Raw genomic sequence first — 24,119 nt, 5'->3', positions numbered from 1 at the left:
TGCAACTTCTCACTGTGCCTGGCTGCTCTCCTGGAAGGCAAGTGCTAGTGTATTCAATGAAGGAAAACATGAAAGGAAGGCAGTTCTTGAGAAATATAGAGAGAAAGGGAAAGGAAGAAAGAAGAAGGAGAAGATGAGGAAAAAGAGGAAGAGGGGGAGAGGAAAGGAGAGGGGAGGGGAGAAGGGAGGGGAGAGAAGGAAGAGAACAAGAGAGAGAAACTCCTTTCACTGTATAGCAGCAATATGCAACCTATTTCATCATTTGCCACTTGTATATTCCTTTAATAAAAAATACGTTGGTCTTTTTCACTTTGGCTTTATCGTCTCTGAAATAATTATGTTCTATCCATGCGTGTTCAGCAGATATTTGTATTTATTAACTAAATCCAGACAAGCAATTTCTTTGTGTCTCAACTGGGTCTGAATCTGTGGAGGTATAGCTAATATCTCACTCCACAAGCCTTGTGGACAGTGGATCCTAGCAAAACCAAGATTGATGATATTTATTAGAAGACCTGAAGGACTTTGGAAAAGACAGCCTCCCAAAAGCAACCATGTTATCTTTAGGCCTCATGCATTCATTTGTTTGAGAAATATTTATCAAGTACCTGATCTGTGCCAAGCACTGCTCTGTGTCCGTGGGAAAGAGTGATGAATAAACCAGAGGAGGCTGTGTCTTTAAGGAACTTGTAATGCCCAAGGTACAATTTAAAATTCCACCAGAAGAGTGTATATAATGATGTGTTACATAGTACTTGGGTATGTGCACACATTTTGTAGTTTTCTAGTTTGTGCGTGTGTGTGTGCGTGTGCGCGTGCGTTCGTGTGTGTGTGCGCGTGTGTGTGTGTGTGTGTGTGTGTGTGTGTGTAGGAGAGGGAGAGAAAGGTATGGCTGCTGATCACCCATTCAGGCAGAATGCCATCCAATTCTCTGTAAACATCCAGAATTTAGTTTCTATATTTTTACTTTATACATTTAAAAGTTAAAGGGTGAAAACATTACCTGCAAGATGGCTCCTGCATATTGATAGAATGTTCACACTTCCCGTGCATGCAGAAGCCATTGTAATGTTCTGGGCAAGGTATGTGGTGTTCTCTGGCACTTTCCTCTAATTTGTTAGCATTCTCTGTGAATACAGATAAAAGCAACATCCCCTGTAAATACTTTCTTAGCCTGGTAAGATCAACCAGTACATTAAGAAGCAAAGCTACAGTAGGCAAAAATATTTAAAAGGGCAAGAATTAAAAGGCCATGCTTCAGAAGAAAGGGGGAGAAAGAATTGAAAGACAGATGTCTTTACAATTGTGTTTAGAGATGAAACTGCAAAATTACCCAGTACTTTTCATGCTTTTATGTAATTTCCTACATCTTTAAGAACCAGTGATGTTTCTATGAGTTGTCAGACAGCTTTAATTTTCCTTGTGTAGACGCTGTACATTGATCATGAAATAATTCAAGAAGAAATATCCTATTTTTTGAATTTCAAAGCCCAGCATAATGTCCCTAAAAGTAAATTGCTTTAATACGTTGATACTCTCTCCATGTGAGAGCTTAAAAAAAAAAAATATGCCCATGTTCAATTGTTAAACAGAAGTTTTCCAAAACCAAATGCAAATTTCAACAACTGTATTCTTTCGGGCTTTATTCATCTACTGTGAACATGAATTTTCCTAGCACCCATACATTTTTTTATTGCCTAAATAATGCTATTGAAAGAGCAAATGTTATTTCAGAATCACTTATGTAGATACTAACACAGTACATACTGAATGCTATGAGTGTATTCTAATTCATAATATTTGGCCTATTTAACAATGTCATGTGAAACTTAAACTTATGGTAAAGAAAAAAGCTTGTGTTCTAAAATGAACCCTTTCTTCTGTCATTAACAAGTTTTGTTTTCTCATGTTTCTATAAAGATATTAAATTTTTTTCTGACCTCTGTTAGTCTAAATACATTTGCTTCTCATTTGTAATGCCATCTCTAAGTAGTCTTTGGATTCTTTATATGTTCATTTTATAACATAAAGTTTTGCCTTTTTTGAGTTTCTTCTATAATCTGAGACCTGATATACTTTAAAATTCTTCCCTAAACACATGAGAAATATAACTCTCTTGACTTCAATCCAAAGATACTTTTCAAGACCACAGTAATCGGTCAGCAGTAATGCGTTCTCCCAGTGATGGAAGATTGAGAATAAATTACTATTTTTATGAAACAGATTATATCCTATCATTTCCACATAGGGGTATAGTTTTTTTTATTATAGTGCATCCTTATAATTTTTACTGGCAGTCATGGATGATGACTATATTTATCATGAGAAAAAAATGTACCTTTGGTATTAGTGAATAAGACAAATGTATTATTTATGTTTAAGCAAGGCTATAAAATATCTATACATTTTAAGATCTAGGTTGTCATCTGAAAAACATTAAAATTTGAAGTAAATTGTTAAATATGTTAAGTGCTTTCTTGTGTAGGGATATTTATGCACATCGGTATGGTGGGTAATATTTCAAATTACATACCCAAATTCATAAAGGATTTATCATAAGGATGCTGAAGAGACTGGTGATGGCATTTAAATCATTCATTTGTTTTATATCTATGTCTTTTTACCTATTTAGGTGATCTTTTGTTTGCATTATAATATTTCTACTTCGATAATTACTATTAAACTGAAAAGAACCGCTTCCATAGAAAAGACTGAGAATGTATAGAACTTTCTCTTTTGGTTTCTTCCATTCTTCCAAGCTACTACGGTGTTTTTGGTAAGAAATACTGCTTGAAGTAAGCAAACACACCAAAACTGAAATGGATAGTGTGGGGTAAAATTTCCAATATGGGAGTATGTGACCAAAATAGAAGCAGAACGACCACAGTATTTAGATACATCTTGAGAGGGCTTGTGGTCATTCATGAATCCATGAAGACTGGGATCATTCTGTGCCCTGGCTGGGGGGCTACAAGCCAGAGTGGACAAACCACACACCTGCTATTGAAAGATGACTTTAGCTGTGGGGTTTGCCAGCCTCACTGCTGATGTAATGAACCAGCACTGATTTTCACTCTTATTTCTGGATCTTCTCCCCATAACAAACTATTCAACACTTCTGTTTAGTGTTCGTTAGTAACCCTTCAGTGCTTCTGCACACCTGCATGTAGGGGAATTTTCTGTAACTTCCCTACATTTCACTTATACACTGTGATTTCAGTCATAGTATTTTTCAAACACATCTTATTAGGGCTATTCTTCTGTCAGTTGCAAAAGAAGATCAAGAATTTTCTTAACTCAAAATCCACTTTTTAAGGCTATTTTATTTTTAACTCTGTCCCTCACCCCATACTGTTTTTGTTTCTGAATCTGTACCATGTCCACAATTAGGAACTGAAGTCCAAGGGCAGAATAGGAGCTTGTTTGAGTGAGACTGTTGCCTTAGTGCAGTAAGAGCTGGATATTTTCACAAAGTTCATTATCCAGACAGGATGATCATGGGGGAGGGGAATAGTTTCCATCATAAAATCTGCTAATTAGTTTACACCATTCCTTATGAACTTGGAGTGCTCTGCTATGCTGCTCGTAGGATACTGTCAAATAAGAAAGTTAGAGAGATTGAAAATAAATGAGTAGAAGAAATGAACCCTGGGCAAGAAAATGAGGAATCGTCAATATATGTCAACAAATTTATAGTCAATCCAAACAAGTAAACCAGTTGATTGAAAACCTGAATATATAACCACTTCTAGTAATGCAGTAGACACGTTTTAGAAATGAGATCTGAGTATATTAAGAAGAGTAGGAACATAGAAATATAATATACAAACCAAATATGTGTATGGACCATAATGGGTATTTGTGATCCTGATGTTTATGCATAGGTATTTAAGCAATAACAAAGCATTTAATGATTTAAAATCATAGAAAAATGGGGCTTCCCTGGTGGCGCAGCGGTTGAGAGTCCGCCTGCCGATGCAGGGGACACGGGTTCGTGTCCCGGTTCGGGAAGATCCCACATGCTGCGGAGCGGCTAGGCCCGTGAGCCATAGCTGCTGGGCCTGCGCGTCTGGAGCCTGTGCTCCGCAACGGGAGAGGCCACAACAGTGAGAGGCCTGCATACCGAAAAAAAAAAAAAATCATAGAAAAATGATACTTTGGAAGTCTGTATGTTTTCTCTGGTGGTTGACGATTTAGACATCAACTTCTCTGTTCTCCATTTAAAAAAAGATTTAATGTAAGGATTGTGCTCTTTCTTCTAAGACAGAGAGTGATCATGGTAGAAACTCTTCGTGTCTTTGTTTAAAATCCTTGTCCAGTTTCCTGTTTAAATGTTTACAAATTGTTTATTCTGAATGAGATCCTGACTTTTTTAAGAAACAACTTCTGGTATAATCTGAGTTACTTGCAGCAGAGCTAATAGGGCTGCATGCCCATTGCTAGTCGACATTCCAATCAATAGCTATAGAAGTGGGCTGCTCTAAAGCACAGCTATATGTATTGTTTCTATCCTGGTGCTTTCAGGGAAAGAGACACAGCAAGCTGAAGAGACAGAGGAAATGGCGAATAGCAAGACCTTGCTTTAATCACAAGTCAAGTAAGAAAAGTGGAATAGAAAGTGGGCAGAGCCAGGCATAGCAGTTCAGATATTTAAATCAATATAGCCCAGAGTGTGGTGTGTGTGTACACGTGTTTATCATTACCCCTGATTTCTTCCCCAAAAGTTGGAAACAAGATGTCGTTCAGAGAATGAATCTATCAAAGCAACACATTATCGACTGAAGCAGAAATATGACTGTAAAATTTGACTAAAATTATCCTTATATCTGAAGAAAGGATGTTTCCCTTTGGATAAGGGTTAGCGTCTGGCAAAAGAAGCATCTGAATGTCATGCTGTGTCATCTATTCAAGTGCCCTCTGGGATGCTGTGCCCTGAGAAGCCAACTTGAACTAGCAAACCCAGAGTGCCCAGTTGCAAAGATTGCAAAGATGGTTGCACTAGATTATTAGTGTCTGATGCTATTAAATACTCAGTTAACCCATTTCTCTTGTTTTGATGCTCTGCTCTTTAGTCTTAAAATAGTTGGACTTCTGTGTAGCTGGCTTTGACAGTACCACCTAGATATCTTATCCATTTGACATTTATATATTTCATTTGAGTGAATTGATTGGTTCTGAGTTTCCATGCATTTTGGGGGCACAAGTCAGCTTTCTTCAGCCCACTGAATTCTTGGGGTTTGTAAAATCAAATTTCTGCACCTATAGGCTAAAGGACCAGATCCTACCCATGGTGTATTACAGTCTGGGAGGACATCTGGGGGCTGGTCAGATGATATTTCTCTGGAGACAGCCCTATATTGCTTTAATCAGGCCTTTCTTTAGAATATATATACAAATCCTTTAGGCCTCTGATTCCCCATGAGGAGTCTGATTCTGTGTAAGGATTTTAGAGTAAGTTGGAAAGATCCTAAACTAGAGGTATCATCAGGATTTAGAGGATGCTTTAGGGAGGCAGATTTCCGCTGCACATTGCTGCTTAAGCAACCAGAACTGTTCAATAGGGGAATGAGTTATACAGTGAAGTGATGAGTTTGTGGTGGTGTGAAAACTTCTCGTATGTGTTACTATTTCTCAGATGTTGTAGAGTGTTACTGTATGGTAGATTGGATTATTTCAGATCTCTAGGTTCTTTGAATTTTAAGAGTAATATTTATTTCTATTCTTAGTAGTTACTTATAATAAATTACGAATAAATATTTATTGCAAAATATTATTATTGATATCCTAGGAAAAACAAGTGGAGAAATAAGGACATTATTTAGGTAAGGAAATCACTTTGCCTTAATTATGGGGACATTTTACTTTTTAAAGAGTGTAAAATATCTTAAATATTTACTGGGTCTGTAATTCAGACATTCTAGCATAAAGTGATCTTTACTACATGTTGTCTTCCTTGTGGGGAACAATGTGCTTGTGGATCTTACTTTAATTTTTAACATTATGCTTTAGCATCATGAATTATCTTGACAAGTACATGCATGTGAGTTGTACAGTGTGGTTTATTATCTTTTCAACTCGCTTTTCCTGTGGGCACACAAAATGTGACACATTTTTTCTGCAAAATGAAATTTCCATTTTTGATGTATTTGTATAATACTTCTATTTTTCATGTTTATAACAGTACAAGGAAACTCCAGCACTGAGATATTCCTCTACTGATGATTACTTGATTTTACTGTAATTTCTTCTGCTTACTGCCCTATTGCTAAAGCAGTTTGAAAATAATTTTATTTAACCAACTAGAAAAACTATCTTTCTTTCCATTATATTTATATTGTGCCTGGGACAGAAACAAATTATGAATTTAGAAGTAAAGTCATGATGGTCCCATTGTTGGTTAGAGTTGGTTTCAAAGAAAATACAGAATTCTTATGATTTCCTGTCCTTATCAGGTATAAACATATGAGGTAGCAGTAAAACCTCCTATCTAGCTTGAATTGCAATCGAAGTTTTTTAAAGACCAGAAAAGCATTCCTATTGAATGGGTCCTGAATGTAATGCAATATGAGTTCTTGCAACTTAACAAATTCTATAATAGCCTCACCTGCTGTCATAGTTTCTTCGAGGCACAGATGAGTAGATGAGAAGAGTCTCTCTTTTTTTAAGCCTCTAGGACAGAGACTCAAATGAGAATGCTAGCTGAAAGTGACAGCTTAGCACAACGGATGGGGAAGCATTTAAGGACAAGATCAATTCTAAAGTTCTGTAGAAAGCAGAGGCCCAGTCACAATATTCCTAGTTATCTGTTAAAAGATTTTAAAAGAAAACCCTTCAAAATAGAGATCAAGTCCTTCAAGTGCTACATTTCTTCTGCAAGTTGAATGTTATCCTATTTTTTCAGAAGAGTAATTGAAACTATTTGGACCCAGAACTTTGCTAATTAGGCAGAGGTATGGGTTGGGAGCAGGATGCGTGGGGATGCAGAGAAATTCTTTTTTTTTTTTTTTTTTTTTTTTTTGCGGTACGCGGGCCTCTCACTGTTGTGGCCTCTCCCGTTGTGGAGCACAGGCTCCGGACGCGCAGGCTCAGCGGCCATGGCTCACGGGCCCAGCCACTCTGCGTCATGTGGGATCTTCCCAGACCGGGGCACAAACCCATGTCCCCTGCATCAGCAGGCAGACTCTCAGCCACTGAGCCACCAGGGAAGCCCGAGAAATTCTTTCTTATTGTACTATTGATCAGGCACTAATATAAAATGTGAAATGTGATTATCCACATTACCACTTGCATATATAAATATTGGACATAAAATTAAATACAATGGAAGAAAACTAATTTTTGTGTTACTGCATTCTCAGGCAAGACCTTAATGGCATTATTCAAGAATTGCCTGAATTTAAATTGGAAAAAGCAACAGCATCTGAAATAGACGTAGTAATTTGGGGACTGGAGTGACTGAAATGCAACAATACTGGATGATTACTTGCATGGGCTTTTATTATCTCATTTTCTACTGGTAATATATTTACATGGATAAAAGCTGAGAAATCTGTAAAACCTTGGAAGAGAAACTTGTATGTACCATTTTAACTTACGACATCCAAAAACAATTTTAATAAATTGAAGAATTTGACATCACAAGTTTCGTATAGATGTAGCCAGAAATTCTAGACCTCCAAGATAAAAAGAAGAAGAAGTTGTTTATTATTAGGAGGAAAACAAGCAGATCTTTAGCCATTTTCTCCGTCCCCTGCCTTAGGAATGCCCTGGCTGGCTTCTGATGGTGGAGCCCTCCAAATAGTGAAGAGAACAGGCAACTGGGGGAAACTGCACTCTGCCTATAATGGTCCTTTTCAAACTTCACCATTCAGTCAAGAGCCTATTAACTCTAGCAAGTGGGTAACTCCTATAGGTTTAGAGGATTATGCTTGGAGACCTTTTAGAAATATAGTATTTTATGGAACTTTAGATGTCTTTGACAACACTGTGTAAACATCAGGCCTTGGGAAGAGGCAGGGATCCATGGTTCATTAGCCTCTCAGGAGTCCAGAAGTGGAGTTGCCTTAAGCTTATCTGGGGCAATTTGCTACAGCTCTCCCCACTGAGCTTTTGCTGCAGCAACCCTGCTCTCTTCCAAGCTGCTCTTCATAGACAAAGTTTACTGTAAACCTTAGAGAAAGAAAAACTTATGGGAAGCCATTTTATGCCAGGTATACTCCCCTCCCCTTTTTTCTTTTGTCTTGAACTAAACCTATGCATTTCTGGCCAAACTTATTTGCTTAGTGGCTAATCTGGGCGTCCTTTCTTAGTGAGCTTCTTGGGTAACAGTGCTGAAAATGACGACACAAGTGACAGAGGGTTCCGATCCTGTCCACTTTTGCCTTCGGGGCTATGTGAGTCAAGCTCTTTTCTCCCTTATAGGCTACATATGCAGCAATGGATAAATAGTTAAGATAAACCTTCTCAGGTGACACATTTGTTTTCCCCTGTGACTTTGAAATTATTAGCCAACAGAGAATGAGGAGGATTTAGGCTGGAGCATTCACTGAAACACAGCAGAAATTTTTAAAGATTTTAATAACGTAGATAGGACCAAAAAATTGGTAATATATTATATGAACATTTCTTGAGTACCTACTATGTGTCTGGCCCTGTGCTATGTACTATACATAATGTACTGTATCTATGGGTTGTTTCCACATGATTTGGTGTTGTCTTCTAAACACAGCCAAGAAAACAGATTCTCAAGACAGGATGATAAATCTGCAATTCCTGGAGAATCTACAACATGCCTAACATTGTGTTAATATTTAACATGACAAAAATGTATACCTTAATATACCCTTCAAAGTAGATTTATAAAAATCTCATTTTATATAGATGAGGAAAATGAAGCTCAAATAGGTTTAATTACTTGTCTTAGAAATTTACACAATCGATAAGCAGAACTGGGGTCAAAACTAGGGCTCTTGGGCTTCCCTGGTGGCGCAGTGGTTGAGAGTCCGCCTGCCGATGCAGGGGACACGGGTTCGTGCCCCAGTCCGGGAAGATCCCACATGCCATGGAGCGGCTGGGCCCGTGAGCCATGGCCGCTGAGCCTGCGCGTCCGGAGCCTGTGCTCCGCAACGGGAGAGGCCAAAAAAGGGAGAGGCCCCGCAACCCAAAAAAAAAAAAAAAAAAAAAAAAAAGTACCCCAGGCAATTCTGACATTCAGATGATTTGGATCACAATACTTTTGACACCACCTTAGCCGTTTCTCATCTCTCTGTCTCTAGCCATCTAATGCTAGGTTTTCCTGTTCCCTGGTTCCTGCTTCCTTCCCTTGATTACTACGCTGGCGCTGCTCCATCTTCATGGTCCCAAGTCTATCTCGGCTCCTTCTCTTAAAGGACTGATCTCAGCCAGCTGTTCCGTGTCCAGGAGTGTGTGAGCACTGGGTTGCCCAGCGCTGCTCTTCCCACACCCACCTTGATTGTGATGAGAAGTCATCAGGGGCCTTCAGCTATCAAGCCTTCCTTGATCTTGGTAGTCAGCCTGAACACTTCATTTTATTTTAGAATACACTTCATTTTTTTCTTTATAAATGTATTTATTTTATTTATTTATTTTTGGCTGTGTTGGGTCTTCGTTGCTGCACGCTGGCTTTCTCTAGTTGCGGCGAGCGGGGGGCTACCCTTCATTGCGGTGCATAGGCTTCTCATTGTGGTGGCTTCTCTTGTTGCAGAGCACGGGTTCTCGGAGCACGTGCTTCAGTAGTTGTGGCTCGCAGGCTCTAGAGCGCAGGCTCAGCCGTGGTGGCACATAGGCTTAGTTGCTCCGTGGCATGTGGGATCTTCCCGGACCAGGGCTCGAACCCGTGTCCCCTGCATTGGTGGATTCTTAACCACTGTGCCACCAGGGAAGCCCACACTTCATTTTTATTATTTTATTTTCTTTTAGGCCCCTTTTGAGAACACAACACTCAAAGAATACGCTGTCTGCCTGCAACAAATGCCAGCATCTGCGAGAGACTTCTAAATGTTGTCAGAATCCAGGTATCCTGAGACCAACTCTCACAAATCTCTAGGCTTCTTTAATGGCTCTGTTAGACAACTAACCAGAATAGCAACAAGAATTCTCTGTGTGAAAGCAAATGAAGCTTTCTCTTGGATATAGAAACAAATAACACCGCTGAGGAAAGGTGCAGATTACATCAAGGATTATGATTAGTTCAATTTCCAGATGGGGGTAAAGGAGCATTGGTCCATTGGTGGTATCTTTAGACATTCAGCTAGCCTGTAGAAAAGATAAAGTTATAAGAGAAGCAGTGGGAGCAGGAAAGAAGACAAATAGAGGGAATAAATGGAAGCCTAGTCACCATTTGTGGCAGTGTGACAACTGGGAGAGATGGTGCTACAACAAAGAGCAGGTGTCGACGGCACAAGAGTAGGGCAGCTGGGGAGGGACATCTCTTTAGCTCCTTGAGCAGGACAAGACAGCCACCCTTTCTTTTAAATTGCGGGCCTTAAGGACAATGGACATACTCTCCAGACCAGGGTTTCCCAAGGGGAGCTCTGTCAATGCAGTGCTACTTCTGGAGCAGGCTTCATGGAAAAAGGGATTCTATAGTCAAATAAGTTTGGGAAAGAGCGGATTAAACACAGCTATATGCATTTCTTTACGGCTTGTTTTCAGAGTCTTTAAAAGGCTAACCTGCATTGTGAGATGCCTAGAAAGGACGCACATTATGGAGTGTTCCTAAACGCATTTGTCTAGGAAACTTCCCTCTCCCTTTTAGGAACATTTTGTGGGACTATTCCACCAGACTCCTTTCTGGGAAACATTGCATCAGACCATAGCATCTCCAAATTTTTCACATTACCACACACATAGAAAAGGATAAGATTTGGTTTTAGGCAAACAGAGGAGACAATCGGCCTGGGGGCTCTAGCCACTCAAGCCACCTGACTGCTAAAGTAGATTAATGAGTTTATACACCTGTTACCCATTCAGAGCACACAAGAAAACGTTGCAATAGATTATACTTTCTCCTAGGGCAGAGACTGTATTATTTACTGTAACATTTCTAGGGTGTAGAACAAGAAGTAGCAATAAGTGGGTGTTCAGTAAGTAGCATGAATAAATGAGTATGACAGGCATAGGCAATATATTTGGAAACTGCCTGTACCTTGGTGTGGTGGCTTTCAAAAGATTAGTCCCTGTTAGTTGTTGCATCAAAGAGCCAGCTGCACTTCAGGAATGTGTCCTTAGAGAGACAGACAATCCCTACCTTAACTGACAAGGTAAGGTGCAATACAGTGGAGAACTGTAGTCAACTCAGTAGAGTGTATATATTCAGCGTGACAGAATTAGATGCAGAGGTAAAAGCTATATTTGCTATGCACTTCAGGCTTATTCAGTGAAAGGCAAAAGGCTGGAGGGCAAAAATGTGTTGCTCACCATAAAAAAAAGATATCTATAAATGACTTGAAAGAGCAAGTATAGGCAATTGATGGGTTGATGGGTTTGCACATTTCTCCTGTATGATGTCATGGCCCAAAAAGGACAGTTAGAAAATCTACAGCGTAGATTTAGATTCATTTACAAATTTGGAGCACTGCCGTATGTTGGGACCTGACCAAATTAATGTAGTTGATTCTCATTGAGAACGTTAGAAGGTATACCATCTCTTCTAATATTCAAGGACAAGATGAAACAACTTTAAGAAACAAATGTAGCTGATTACGCTATGAGTCTTTCTGAACGTTGGTTTGACATTTTAAAGAAGCATTCTAGATAAAATTGATACTGAAAAAGTCACAGAGTCAACCTCTAAGACAGAATTTTGTAGTTTTTCCTAAGAAGTAATTTCTGAACATAGCATAACCTCGGAACAGTTTCATGGTGTTGAAAGTTGTTCTGTTTTGATGATATTTAATACATGTCTATGAATCAAGTATCTTTGTATTTAAGCAGAATAAGACTGTTATTAAAGGTGGTATTGCTTTCTAAGATAAAACTTTTGATGATGTGATAATCCATCATAGATTTCCGTGTGGTCTCTCTGTTTAACCTGTTATAGAGACATGAGAATACCAATGAACAAGTCTTTTTCATGTTCAGTATTATACGTTTTTCTATCGTCAGTAAAATCTTTATCTAATGATTATTTGTAAAACATTAACCAAATATTTTATTGGTTACCGCATTGGGTTGAATGATGTCCTCCAAAAACTCCCATCTGTCTGGAACCTCAGAGTGCAAGCTTACTGGAAAATAATTAGTTCAGATGCTTTCATACAGGATTAGAGAGGGCCCTAAATCCAATGACTAGTATTCTTATAAGGTCATATGAAGACACACAATGAAGGTCAGATGAAGGTAGAGGCAGAAATTGGAACTACGCTGCTATAAACCAAGGAATGTAGGAGCCACCAGAGCTGGAAGAGGCAAGGGAGGATTCTCTCTTTGAGAATGTGGAGGGACTGTGGTCCTGCCAGCACCTTAATTTCAGACTTTTACCCTCCAGAACTGTGAGATAATAAATTTCTGTTGTTTTAAGTCACCCAGTTTGTGGTAATTTTTTATGGCAGCCTTAGCAAACTAATATAATGACTATTTAGCAACCAAACACTCACATTGATAAAATATACTTTTTAACAGTCCATATGGAATTAATGAAAATGAGCTGAAAGATTGGCTTCAGCTAGTATGTGACCTGTACAATCTTGGTTTATGTTTATTTTCCCAGCATAATGATTCATAGTGCCTCCTTTCACTCTCAAAAGTTTCCTAGTTAAGGTGGTAAATTATATGATCACCTTAGTTTAAGCATATATTGAAAGATTTATGATTCATTGCATTTGCAACGCAGAAATTATGTTTTCAAGGTGCTGATGTGTCAAAAGATGCTAATAACCACAGTAAAGAAGAATTTTTGAGAAGCTAGGGAAACTTTATAAAAGGGGCTGCATTCATTTTTGATTTATTAATTCATCTTATAAGAAAGGCAGTTATCTTACATTGTTTATTTTGTCATACAACAAATGATGCTGCATTTTACCCTTATTAGAAAGAAGCAAATGACCAAGAAGCAAACTGACATCAGTGACCTTTCAACAAAATTCCAGGTCACATCTGGAGTATAATCTCCCACATTATCTCTATCTGCATTTTTAGAATTCTTGAATAACTGATGCTATTATAGAATTCTGACTCATTAAGAAAACGCTGGAGTTTGTTTAGCATCTTTTGTTTAAGAAGGATGGGAATTTAGAGTACTCCATTAAGAAAATTTGAACATTAAATGTTCTCATCGTTAAAGCATTATCCCTTGGTTAAGTACAAATCTTTTTAATCTAGGACAACTCATTCCTCAAGTATTCTAAATAGCTATGAATATTCTCTCTCTCCCTCCCTCCCCGCCCCCTTTCTTCCCAGTTTTGAATAATTGATTTCTTCTGGCACTTCCTTCATTTCTAGTCAGTGATAACTTTGTGTGCAAGAACTGCTCTAGAAATAGTTAAGGATGAGGCGTAGGTCTTAACAGTTTCTTTCCACTTGGACAGCATTTACAACTTGAAATTAGTTATTAACTAAGTGGTACTTTGTGGTCTCGTAGTGTTAGTTTACCTTTTAACAGGTCTAACACACTCCCAGTGTATAATTTACACTCCCCAAGTACACGGTTGGTTAACCACTCAAGAAATCAATAGGGGTTGTAAAATGTGTACAAATTTGAATTTGGAGAGCGTCAAACACCTAGTTTATCCAGCTGGCACTGGATAACAGCTGACACTTAGAATTGGGGCTTATAGGGAACTATTTATTTTGAAACAGAAAAACCACAAAATAGCTATATCCAGAGATGCGAGTTGAGTGCAACATAGGTGATTCAAACAAGCCCCTCACTTTTGCTGCAGTGAATGCTGTCAGTATCAACCCACAACTTCTGGCTCTTGGTATGTGACCATGTAGCCCTTTGGATCCAGAGAAGATAAGAAACACATTTTTTCTTATAAGGTCTTAAAATTTACTAGTCCTTGCTCCTACCTGTACTGTACCTAATTAGCTCATCAATTTATTCATTCACTTAAAAAATATTGACTGATCTCCTCCTGTGTGCCAAATACTGCAGGTACAAAGTGCACAGTGGTGGGTCAAAGTTTCTCTCATAAAGGTCATTCACATCATAATACAATATAAAAAAGTAAAAACAAACAAAAACCTAGCATCTAAATGAGAAATGTTACAGAGCAAAAAGGATGTTAAGATATAGCAGACTAGGGTGGGCAACCTGTTTTAAAGAGGTGAGGAAAGGGTATTGAAGAAGGAAGGATGAGAAAAAGTTGGCCAGGTGAAGAGCCCTCTGAGTGAGTGTTATATACAGAAAAAGACTCTAATGTAAAAAAATGACATTCCAGGAGCCAACATTTGTACCTAGAGAAGAGCGTTCCCAGGAAAGTAAAGAGAGAGCTAAAACGGAGTGGAGAGAACAGCGAAGTCCTTATTACTATGTAGAACTTTGTACGCCACACTAAGGAGTATTGATTTAATTTAAAGCGCAATGAGAACCCATTGGGATATTTTCAAGTATATCTGACTGGTGTGGAAAACAGATCATTGAGGGAAAACAGAGGAAGCAGGGAGAACAAATAGGAGACCATTACAGTAGTGTAGGTGAAAGACAGTGTCCAGGTTTTGGACTATAGTGGCAGTGGAGAGAGAAAAAAATACTTCTATTCCACGTATACCTTAGAGGTGGACTGAATATGACTTGTTTGTGTATTGCAAAATGAGAGGAATGGATCAAAGATGACTAGGTTTTTGGCTTGAACATGGTGGTGCCATTTTGTATAATGGGGAAGACTGCAGGAAAAACAATTAAGCTCTGATGTATAAACATGACAGATCTCTGATTTTGATTTTTGAGACTGCATTGAAAACTCTGTTTATGTTTGGGTATTTCTACAATAGAATTGATATTAACTGAAAGAAATCAATAGTTTAGTAGGAAAATGATCGGGGTGAAATGTCTATATTAAGCAAATTTATGATTATTAAAAGGAAGTCTTCTACATGGTATCTAAAGTAGGAAGGACATTTATAATGGTCTACAAGGGATGTGCAGAGGTCAGTTTAAAGGCAAGATTAGAAATATCATGAAATGAAAGGGAAAAATTAGACTATGAAGAAACATCAGTGAGGAATGCTTTTAAGTAAAACATTTTTCTCTCTTTTTGAAAAAGTTATCATGAGAAAATAAGAGTTATTAAAGATAAGAAGCATGTAGATTTGCTCTCTTCAATTTCCATTATGTAACATAAATTCTATTTAGGCCAAAGGATTACTAAATTACATTATTATTTTAATTTGTTTAATGATTTACATTTTTAAAAGTTTTTTTGTAGCTATTATTTTACTTGAGACTGCAACATCCCTAAATGTTAGTTAAGTTCAACATATAAATGTGTGTGTGTGTGTGTTTGTGTGTGTATGTGTGTATGGTGTGGTGTGTATTTTTTTCCTTGATATATTAGAGTGTGGAGGCCAGAAATATTCAATTATTCCCTAATGTCATACAGTGGGTCAAGGGCAGAAAGATAGCTCCAGAAACCATGTGTTCTCATTTTAAAGTAATTTTTAAAATGTTAGAATAGTTTATAGAAAAGCTACAAAGAGAATACAGAGAATTCTCATATACCCACAACCAGTTTTTCTGTGTGTTCTCCTTTTTAATCTGGTGTTTTCTTCACAATTTTTCAATGGTAAAGAATTGTCTTAGACTTATACATATAGAGTTAAGGGGACAAATGAAAGAGGCAGTCATCTGGATAATTCCAGACCAGAAGACAATTTTGTCTGAAAGATATAGATAATTGAGACAGAAATGTTTTTTGCCTGGAGAGATCCCTATGATTACCTTCCTCCTTCACTTGAATTTGTAGGTATAGTCATGACCATAGGTGTTTCACTTACTAATAGGAAACTGTATCATTCAATGTGAAGAATGTGTATTTTTTGAGAGGGCTAAATTGCTTAGTTCTATACTTTTTTTCCTTAAAAATAAAGTACATTGGGTATTTTCATTATAAAAGCAATTTCACATTGATTTAAGAATAGTAGAAAATATAGAAAGTAGAAGAAGCATAGAAAGACCTCATTGTTTACACCCTCAACAAAACTACTATCAACATTTAATTTATTTACTTCCAGGCTTTTTACTACATGTATTGTTTGGGTCTGTGTACTTAGATTGGACCATGTATAGGGCATTCATTTTGTAAGCTTCATATCAGGTCATGTCTAAAAGCTAATCTCAAATAGCAGAACAGTTAAATTGTTCAGCATGGTACCCTATAAGGAGGCCAGTTAGTCTATCTGGAGAGAAGCTATAATCATTGGAAATCTACATCTTATGTTAGATTGGGCCAGGGATAGATGGTACAGAGACAAGAATTTGAAATATCATCAGTGGGAGAGAAAATGGTACAAACATTGAAAAACTAATATGGTATCACATATCAAGAGCCTCAGAAGCAGACAAAGACTCATCAATAAATCAATTGCAACATCCTCTATAAAAGTGAAAACTGAGAGACTACCTAAATTTTCAGCAATAGTATAATATAGTTAAGTAAATTGTGGTGCAATTAGATGATAAAATATTATTCAACTAGAAAAAATTATGAAGAGTTTTGATGACATAGAAAAATGAGTAAGATACTAAAATATATAATGTGTGGAAAATATAAAAAACTGGAAAGAGATTCACCCCAATTTTGACAGTGATAATGACATTGATTATTTCTAGGTAGTAGAGAGAATTTTCTATAATAAATATGTTTTCTTTTTACCAGAAAAAATACACTAATTGAAAAATAAAGGTCACCAAGTGATTATTTTTTTTTGGATGGGGAGAAGCTTACAAAAGGAATGGTTAGGTCTTTGAATTTAAGATTTTATTCTTGTTCAGTGTAGATTTTGTACATTCAAAGCTGTTTATCACTTATTAACAATCTCTCATAGTAAAAATGTGAAATCTTACTTCCCTCAGCCTATTGAAACTCTTTTAAATATTCACCATCATCTTTATGTCGTCATATGGTTTTTAAGAAACAGATTCTCCAGTTCTGAGAGAGTCGATTTGATTTGACTGAGAAAGTCAAAGAAATCCACTTGACTGAGTGGATTTCCATGACTTTGGAACGCCACAATCTTTTCTATCATAGTTGGCAGTAACAGGAATGGGCTAATTGTTTTTGAGGGCCAGACCTCCTTTCATATTTCTATTTTTTTATTGGTCTTGGGTCACTGGAAGCAACTACTACCATGTCCTGTTTGTGGCTAGAGGTGACAAGCCTGTCCTTTCAGAACCGTGCCAGGCTTAAGCTCATATGATGTAGGAATCTTCATCTGAGACTTGGAACAATGAGTCTTCCATACGAATTAATGGAGATCAGTTTATATAGAGAAGATGAAGTATGCCTAGCAGAGGAATAGCTTTGCCGAGTCTCAAGACCCCATCTGTCTTTCTGCTAACAAAAGTTGGCCCCATCCAAGCCCTTTATCATCTTTTTGAGCTCGGTCATTCCAGAGGAATTAGGAGCAAAATATGAGCATAAAGTGCTTTAGGCCCAATCATTTCTCTCTCATTCTCTAAGTATTTCTCAGTACTCTCTGAGGGGTAGTGAACGTAAGGCATGTTTTCTATTAGTCTCGTAATACACAATTTGTATGTTATATGAGTCGAATCGTTGTGGTAATCGACAGTGAATTTTTGGTAACACTGAAAAGAATCTCGTTTCTCCTACCCATGTGTCAAGTTGAGTTCCAAATCTAGCTCCTCCACCTACCAGCTGTGGGATTTAGAGCAACTCATATAACCCTTCTGTGCATCAGTTTCCTCATCTGTAAAATGGGGATGATTGAGCATTTGCATCATGGGGTTATAGTGAGGAATAAATGAAAATATCCATATAAAATCCTCTGAACAATAGCTAGCAAATAAGCACTTAGTAAATGCTTTAGTTTTAATTAGATATTATCATCACATGTCCTCATAGTCATGCTTGCAAACAAATCTAAAGGAACTAAACAAGAATGGAACAATAGACCTAGAAATAAATAATCTCTGTGTCCTTTTGGGTCAGTTTGCTTTCGTTTTCATGGAAATGCATGTCCGCCAAGAAATGCTCTGGCTCACGTTTATAAGAGATCGTTAGGCAGAGGGAAAAAAGCAGACTTTGGAAGAGAGAGCCAAGCTCAATCTCAGCCCAGCCATTTAGTATTATTAACTTTTTCTGGCAAATTACTTAACTCTTCAAGGCTTCTGTTTCCTCACTGAAAAAGAAGGAAACAGAAAAGCAAACAGGCTAACACAAAGCGATGTGATAACTGGGTAAAGATAGGGGCCGGAGAGCACACAGAAATGTCTGGACTCCAGGGTGAAAGTGGGGAGGGAATGGGCTCCATCTCCCCAATTTTAAAATGGTTGAAATAACGGTACTACCTGTTAACACTTGTGAGGCAATAAGATCACAGGCTTGGGAGCTTGGCTGTCTGGGTTCAATTCTGTTTTTTTCCACCCTCCAACTCTGTAACCACAGCCAAGTTATTTAACCTTTATGCATGTCGGTAAAACATTTATAACAATGTCTGGCACACAGTAAGTACCCAATAAATTATAGCTGTTTTAAACTAATATGTGTAATAAGTAAATGAGATTTTAAGTGTAAAGAAGCATTTATTTAGCACAGTGCCTGGCACATAGTAAATGCTTAATAAATGAAAGTGACGGTTACGATCATCGTCATTTCCAGAAGGATATCTAAGCCGAAACATGAAGGATGAACAAGAATTAGACAAATGAAAGAAGAATGAGTATCCTATGTTGGAATAATATATACAAAAAGTCAGATGAGAGCTAGAGCATGGCTTGTAGGGGAGCTGTCAGTTTCTGGAGCATTGAGAGTGAGGGAAATGAGGGTAGAGGGCATAGACTAAGGAGCGTAGTACATGCAATAAAAGCTGTTGTACCAAGTTGGCACACACTCACTGGCACATGCAAATATGTGGAGTGCCCCCACTCATGGGGAGGCTCCCTCTCCAACAAGACCAGCAGATCCATGCCATGCTTGCCTTATCTAGCCTTTTGCCTTATCTAGCCTTTGAGTATGTATCATTGCTGGCATCTTATGGAAGAGATTCAGTTATATTCAGTAGTGAATTCTTGCAAGAATCCTGGGTGGCTGAAGAGCCCTTGAAAAAAGCCAGAGGGAAGGATTATAGGGTCCGTAAAGATACACTTTGTTTTAACAATCTACCAAGGGGACAGAAACCATGGTGTCTCTATCTCTAATAAAAGAATCTCTCTTCCATGACCTCTTATAAAAGAATGGAATTCTCTCTTGGCAAAGCAAATATATATCAGGTTTAGTTTATTTCTCAAACTTAAGGCAATGTTAAAGTGTAATTTAAGTCACTTATTAATAACAACAAATCTTATGACTTGAAATGTATTCTTATCTCGTAGATACAACAGTTGCTGACTCGGTCTATTCTGATGGAAACAAGTTTGTTACAATAGGATAACATCCATATTCCTCTTTTTAAAAATAACTTTATGTTTTTATGTTTGAAGGAATAATGACATTCTGTAATACACTGGAAAAAATGCATGATATTCATTCATTGTGGCAGTATATCATAATTACTCAGCTTCCCTTTATCATTAATAACAGAAGATTGTGAATAAAAACATACTAATATCCACCAGATGTTCAGAAAAACATAAATATCTCCACATCAGCATATTTTAGCAAAAAGTCAACAAAATTTTCTCAACTTCTTTTTCCTTTTTTAGTTTTCTGAACATGTTCTTTGATACGATATTTTTAATCCTCATTAGGGATTTGCTTCTGTTTCCTTTAATATCCTCCACAAGACACTGATGTATAGTTTCAAATGTAACCAACATTCATCCTGCTACCTTTTCCCCTATTATTCTATGTATCAAGAGGCAGGCTGGTATAATGGAAAGAGATCAGGCAGCTTTGTGGTCAAAGAGATACCAGTTTACACATATTCTCATCTTCTTTTTTTTTATTCTCGTCTTCTTAATAGCTATGTGACCTTGGGAGAATTGCTTAAACTTTCTTAGCCTAAATTTGTTTACAATGGTGAAAATAATTCTTTCACTGAAGGGTCATTTCACAGAAAAGCACTGATAAAGTGCCAAGCATTCAGTTATATTCAGTAAGAGGTAGCAATTATATTATCCATCTGAAGACCATTCCCATTTCTTGGTTTCCTTTGACTATTGGATTTTCCATTTTTTCTTCCCCATTGACACCTTAAGCTTATTATAATTTCTTTTTTTTTCTAAAATTCAAGTTTTTCTCTTCAGTTATCATTCTAGAAGCTTATCCTCTTAGCCCCAGCTTCTTTATAAACATGCTGTGCTAGGATGAGGGCTTTGTTGTGCTTTTTAATACCCAAGACAAAACTGTGGTGCAGGTGCTACCTGACAGATTGCAGAGAGTTCCTCCTGCTAGGGAAACACAACTCCCACACCAGCTCCACGAAATGGCCAGTAAAAGTGGCATAAAATAATTGATTAATTTTTTCCTGTGGTGAATTCCACAGTCTCAACTTGGAAAGGAGCAAATGGCTTATTGTAAAAATAATACTTAGGAAACCTGGTGCCCAGGAATGGGCTGCTATTCAGGTGAGGCTAATTAACTCCTCCAGAAGCTAAAAGCACCAAACCAGTGTAGGAAAAATGTAATTTGTAGAATAGTACCCTGGTGTTCTGCAAGGATAGTTCATTTAATATAGAGCAGTTATTCATCCCCATCTGATAATTTACATACTATAGTTTACCAGAAGAATTTTCCCAAGGTGACCATCCTGTACCAAGGCAAAAGAACAAATATGAAAAAGGAAAGAGGTAAAAATTAAGTCTTTTCTTTTTTAGTCCAACCTTCAGAACCTCACATAAAAAACAATCCTGATACAGAGGTTAAGTATAGAAGACATTATGAGATCCTTGATTGCATGTCCACATTTAGAAGGAAGCAAACACTTGACAGGAAGTTGTCATCTTTTTGATCTGTGAATCCCTTTTCTACTGGTTCATATCCATTACCATTCAAGTACTGTGGGATTTGATTTCATTTTGGCCAGGTGGTCTTTAACCTGGAGTGCCACAGCTGTATTAAGAGGTAGTAAAGATGTGTTCTTACATGTCTTGACTCACTGCTACTCTATCAGTTTATTTTGATTTAGAAATTGGCTAATGCTACACGAAGTCTCCCTTCCCTGGAATTCAGAGAGCAGCTTATTTATATGTAGATATAGCTATATGACATTTTCAAATGCCATACATTTGCATATGAAGGTCTCTTTCTTCCCCTTTCAGTAAACAGTCTCTGCTATTACTTCCAAAGCAATGTTTAGAATTATATTTTCTATACAGGTCTTTCCTTAAAATGTTTTTTAAATGCTCAATAGAGATAAAAAATGAAACCCTCAAGCCAGAATCTATTTTTTAGGGGTGAAAAAATATATATACACACACATACACATACACACACACACACATAAGGAGAGAGAGAGAGACAGAGACAGACAGAGAGAGAGATTCACCTTCGGTTTCTGTGGCTTTGTGCTAAAACTTTTCCAAAATGATAAAAAATATTATTATGGTCAAAATTTCTTAAGAGGAAAACAAAAGTGGCATTAATTTGACATGGAGGGTCCTTTAAAAATTCATATAGTTTGGTTTCTAGAGAGGTGACTATTAGCCTAATTCATTTATTCAACAAATAATTACTAAGTGTCTACTATACACCAGGCATTTTTTCCAGGTGCTGCGTTTATAATGGGGAACAAGACAAACTCCCTGCCCTCGTGAAGTACAAAAGAAGATAGAGAATAAAAAGGTAAAAACAAGAGTATATTAAAAAAATTCTGTTCTCATTCAATACTGTGAGGAAAATCAAACACTATTGGTGGAGAGAGTGCATGGGCTGCGAGTGGACATTAAGTAGAGTGGTCAGGAGGGCTTTCTCTTGAAAGATATGAAGGGTCCTACCAGAGGAAGAGAACAGGGACACACATGTTTTTTGTTTTTTTTTCTTTGCGGTACGCGGGCCTCTCACTGTTGTGGCCTCTCCCGTTGTGGAGCACAGCCTCCGGACGCGCAGGCTCAGCGGCCATGGCTCACGGGCCCAGCCGCTCCGCGGCATGTGGGATCCTCCCGGACCGGGGCACGAACCCGCGTCCCCTGCATCGGCAGGCGGACTCTCAACCACTGTGCCACCAGGGAAGCCCAGGGGCACACATCTTTAAGAGCACAGGAAAAGCTAAGGCTAAATAGTAAGCTTTAAACATAATTATACAGAAAAATAAGTTTGCAGCAGGAAGGGCATTTTAAAATACAACTCTGAGAGTGAAATGACCCTTTCTTTGACATTAGTTTTAAGAAACATGAAGAAGGAAGGAATGGAGGAAGGGAGCAAAGGAGAGAAGCTACTGTTTCCATACTTTCCATTTGCTTCCAGGGCTCCTTGTTATGGGCCCCCACTGTTCCCCAGGGATTTATTCTTGGTTGTCTTTGCTTTTCCCTCACCTGAGTTCCCTGACACCCCAAACCTCAGCTTCTGTTTGAGGATGAGCACATCATTATTTTCATTCCACTTCTCTCTAGACCTCTAGCCGCATGTGTTCATCTCTATGTAATGTCCTCGAATAAAACAGGTGAAAAATGACTCAATATTTTGCCCCCAAATCTGTTCTTCTTCGTACTGTTTTCCCTCTCTTAGAGAATGGAACTATCATTCATCTAGGCAGCCAAGCAAAAAAACTTCACATTTTTCTTGATTCTCCCCTTCTCTTGACACTCATATCCAGTCAGTTGGCAAGTCTGATAACCTTTTAGCTCCTAAATCCACCCCTAATCTCTTCCTCTCTGCTGCCAGCACCGTCAATGGCATTCATGCTTCATTGTTCTCTGGTTAACGCCATGTTAACACCACGTTCTCCTAACTCATTTTGCCTAATGTTCCTTCCCTCTCTAGCCTATTCTTTACTTTGCTGCCAGGTTTGTTTTTTTTTTTTTAATAAAACAATATGACATCAATCATTTAAGATACCTCAATGGCTCCCTACTGAGCAGAGGGTAAATTTCAACTTTCCTTGAAAGACTCGCGATTGAAGCTCCACATCGCCATTCCCATTTTAGCACCTTTGTTCCCCTTCCTCACCCTATGCTTCAGACATTCCAGACTATTGGCCATTCCCTACAAAATGCCTGTTTATCAAAGCCTTTTTGCCTTTTCAAATGCTGTTCCTTATGTTTATAATGCTCTTTTCTCTGCCCACCAATGTAAGCAACCAACTTGTCTGTAACACCTCTGACTTCCCTTATTGCCGGCCATAGTCACTCCATCAGCTTGAGTCTCTACTCTATTACATCAGCATCTCTGAGCTATACATGCTTCATTTCTAGAAAGGACTCATGATACCTCTCTCCCCAGGCAGGTTGTGAGGAGATATGACAACATGTGGTATACAGGTATATAATGCATGACACAAAGTATTGAAAAACAAATCTATTTTTCTACTATTTTCTATTATTTTATCTCTACTTAAGCACTCTTAATCCTTTATTTTCTATTTACTGTAAAAAGTTATTTGAATAATCGTCATTTAGTATAAGAGTTCTTGTTAGAGTAACATGGCTCTCTGAATTTCAAGTGAGAGAGAGGCTTAGGTGTAGTTTGCCTCTGAATTCTCTTATTTATAAAAAGTCAAAACAAATATTACCAGGATCAGTAAGAAATTGATCAATTTTCATGAAAAGTTCACTAATTAAAATTCTGCACTGCACCTTCCAGGTGAATAGATTTTTGGGGTCTTGGGTTGTTCTGTCACATCTGTGACTTTGAAGTCCTGGATTCCACAGCCCGAGAACCTTTCACAGATGTCACAATTAAATTCATATCACTTGATAGTGTCTGAAAATAACTGGCACTTTTTCTAGGCTTAGAACTTACCATTTTGATGAGTTCGGACAACAATGCTGACCATAGTAAGAATGGTTCTGAAGAGGCACTCTGCTAATTTCCTAATCGTTT

The 24,119-nt window shown here is 37.8% G+C and overlaps 1 protein-coding gene across 1 annotated transcript in view; it reads right to left on the bottom strand.

Annotated features, from left to right (window-relative positions):
- TMEFF2 (transmembrane protein with EGF like and two follistatin like domains 2) overlaps positions 1–24,119 on the bottom strand; it is a 248,195-nt gene that overhangs the window by 4,890 nt on the left and 219,186 nt on the right. Inside the window, exon 8 of the mRNA XM_029225463.1 lies at positions 1,004–1,127. Within this exon, the coding sequence (XP_029081296.1) occupies positions 1,004–1,127 (124 nt within the window). The remainder of the gene's footprint in view (positions 1–1,003; positions 1,128–24,119) is intronic.

The sequence above is a fragment of the Monodon monoceros genome, unplaced genomic scaffold, assembly GCF_005190385.1.
Source record: "Monodon monoceros isolate NGI ecotype Baffin Bay Population unplaced genomic scaffold, NGI_Narwhal_1 Super_Scaffold_16, whole genome shotgun sequence".
Taxonomy (NCBI): domain Eukaryota; kingdom Metazoa; phylum Chordata; class Mammalia; order Artiodactyla; family Monodontidae; genus Monodon; species Monodon monoceros.
The sequence above is the reverse complement of the archived record's forward strand: the minus strand, read 5'-3'. Positions and strand labels throughout refer to the sequence as shown.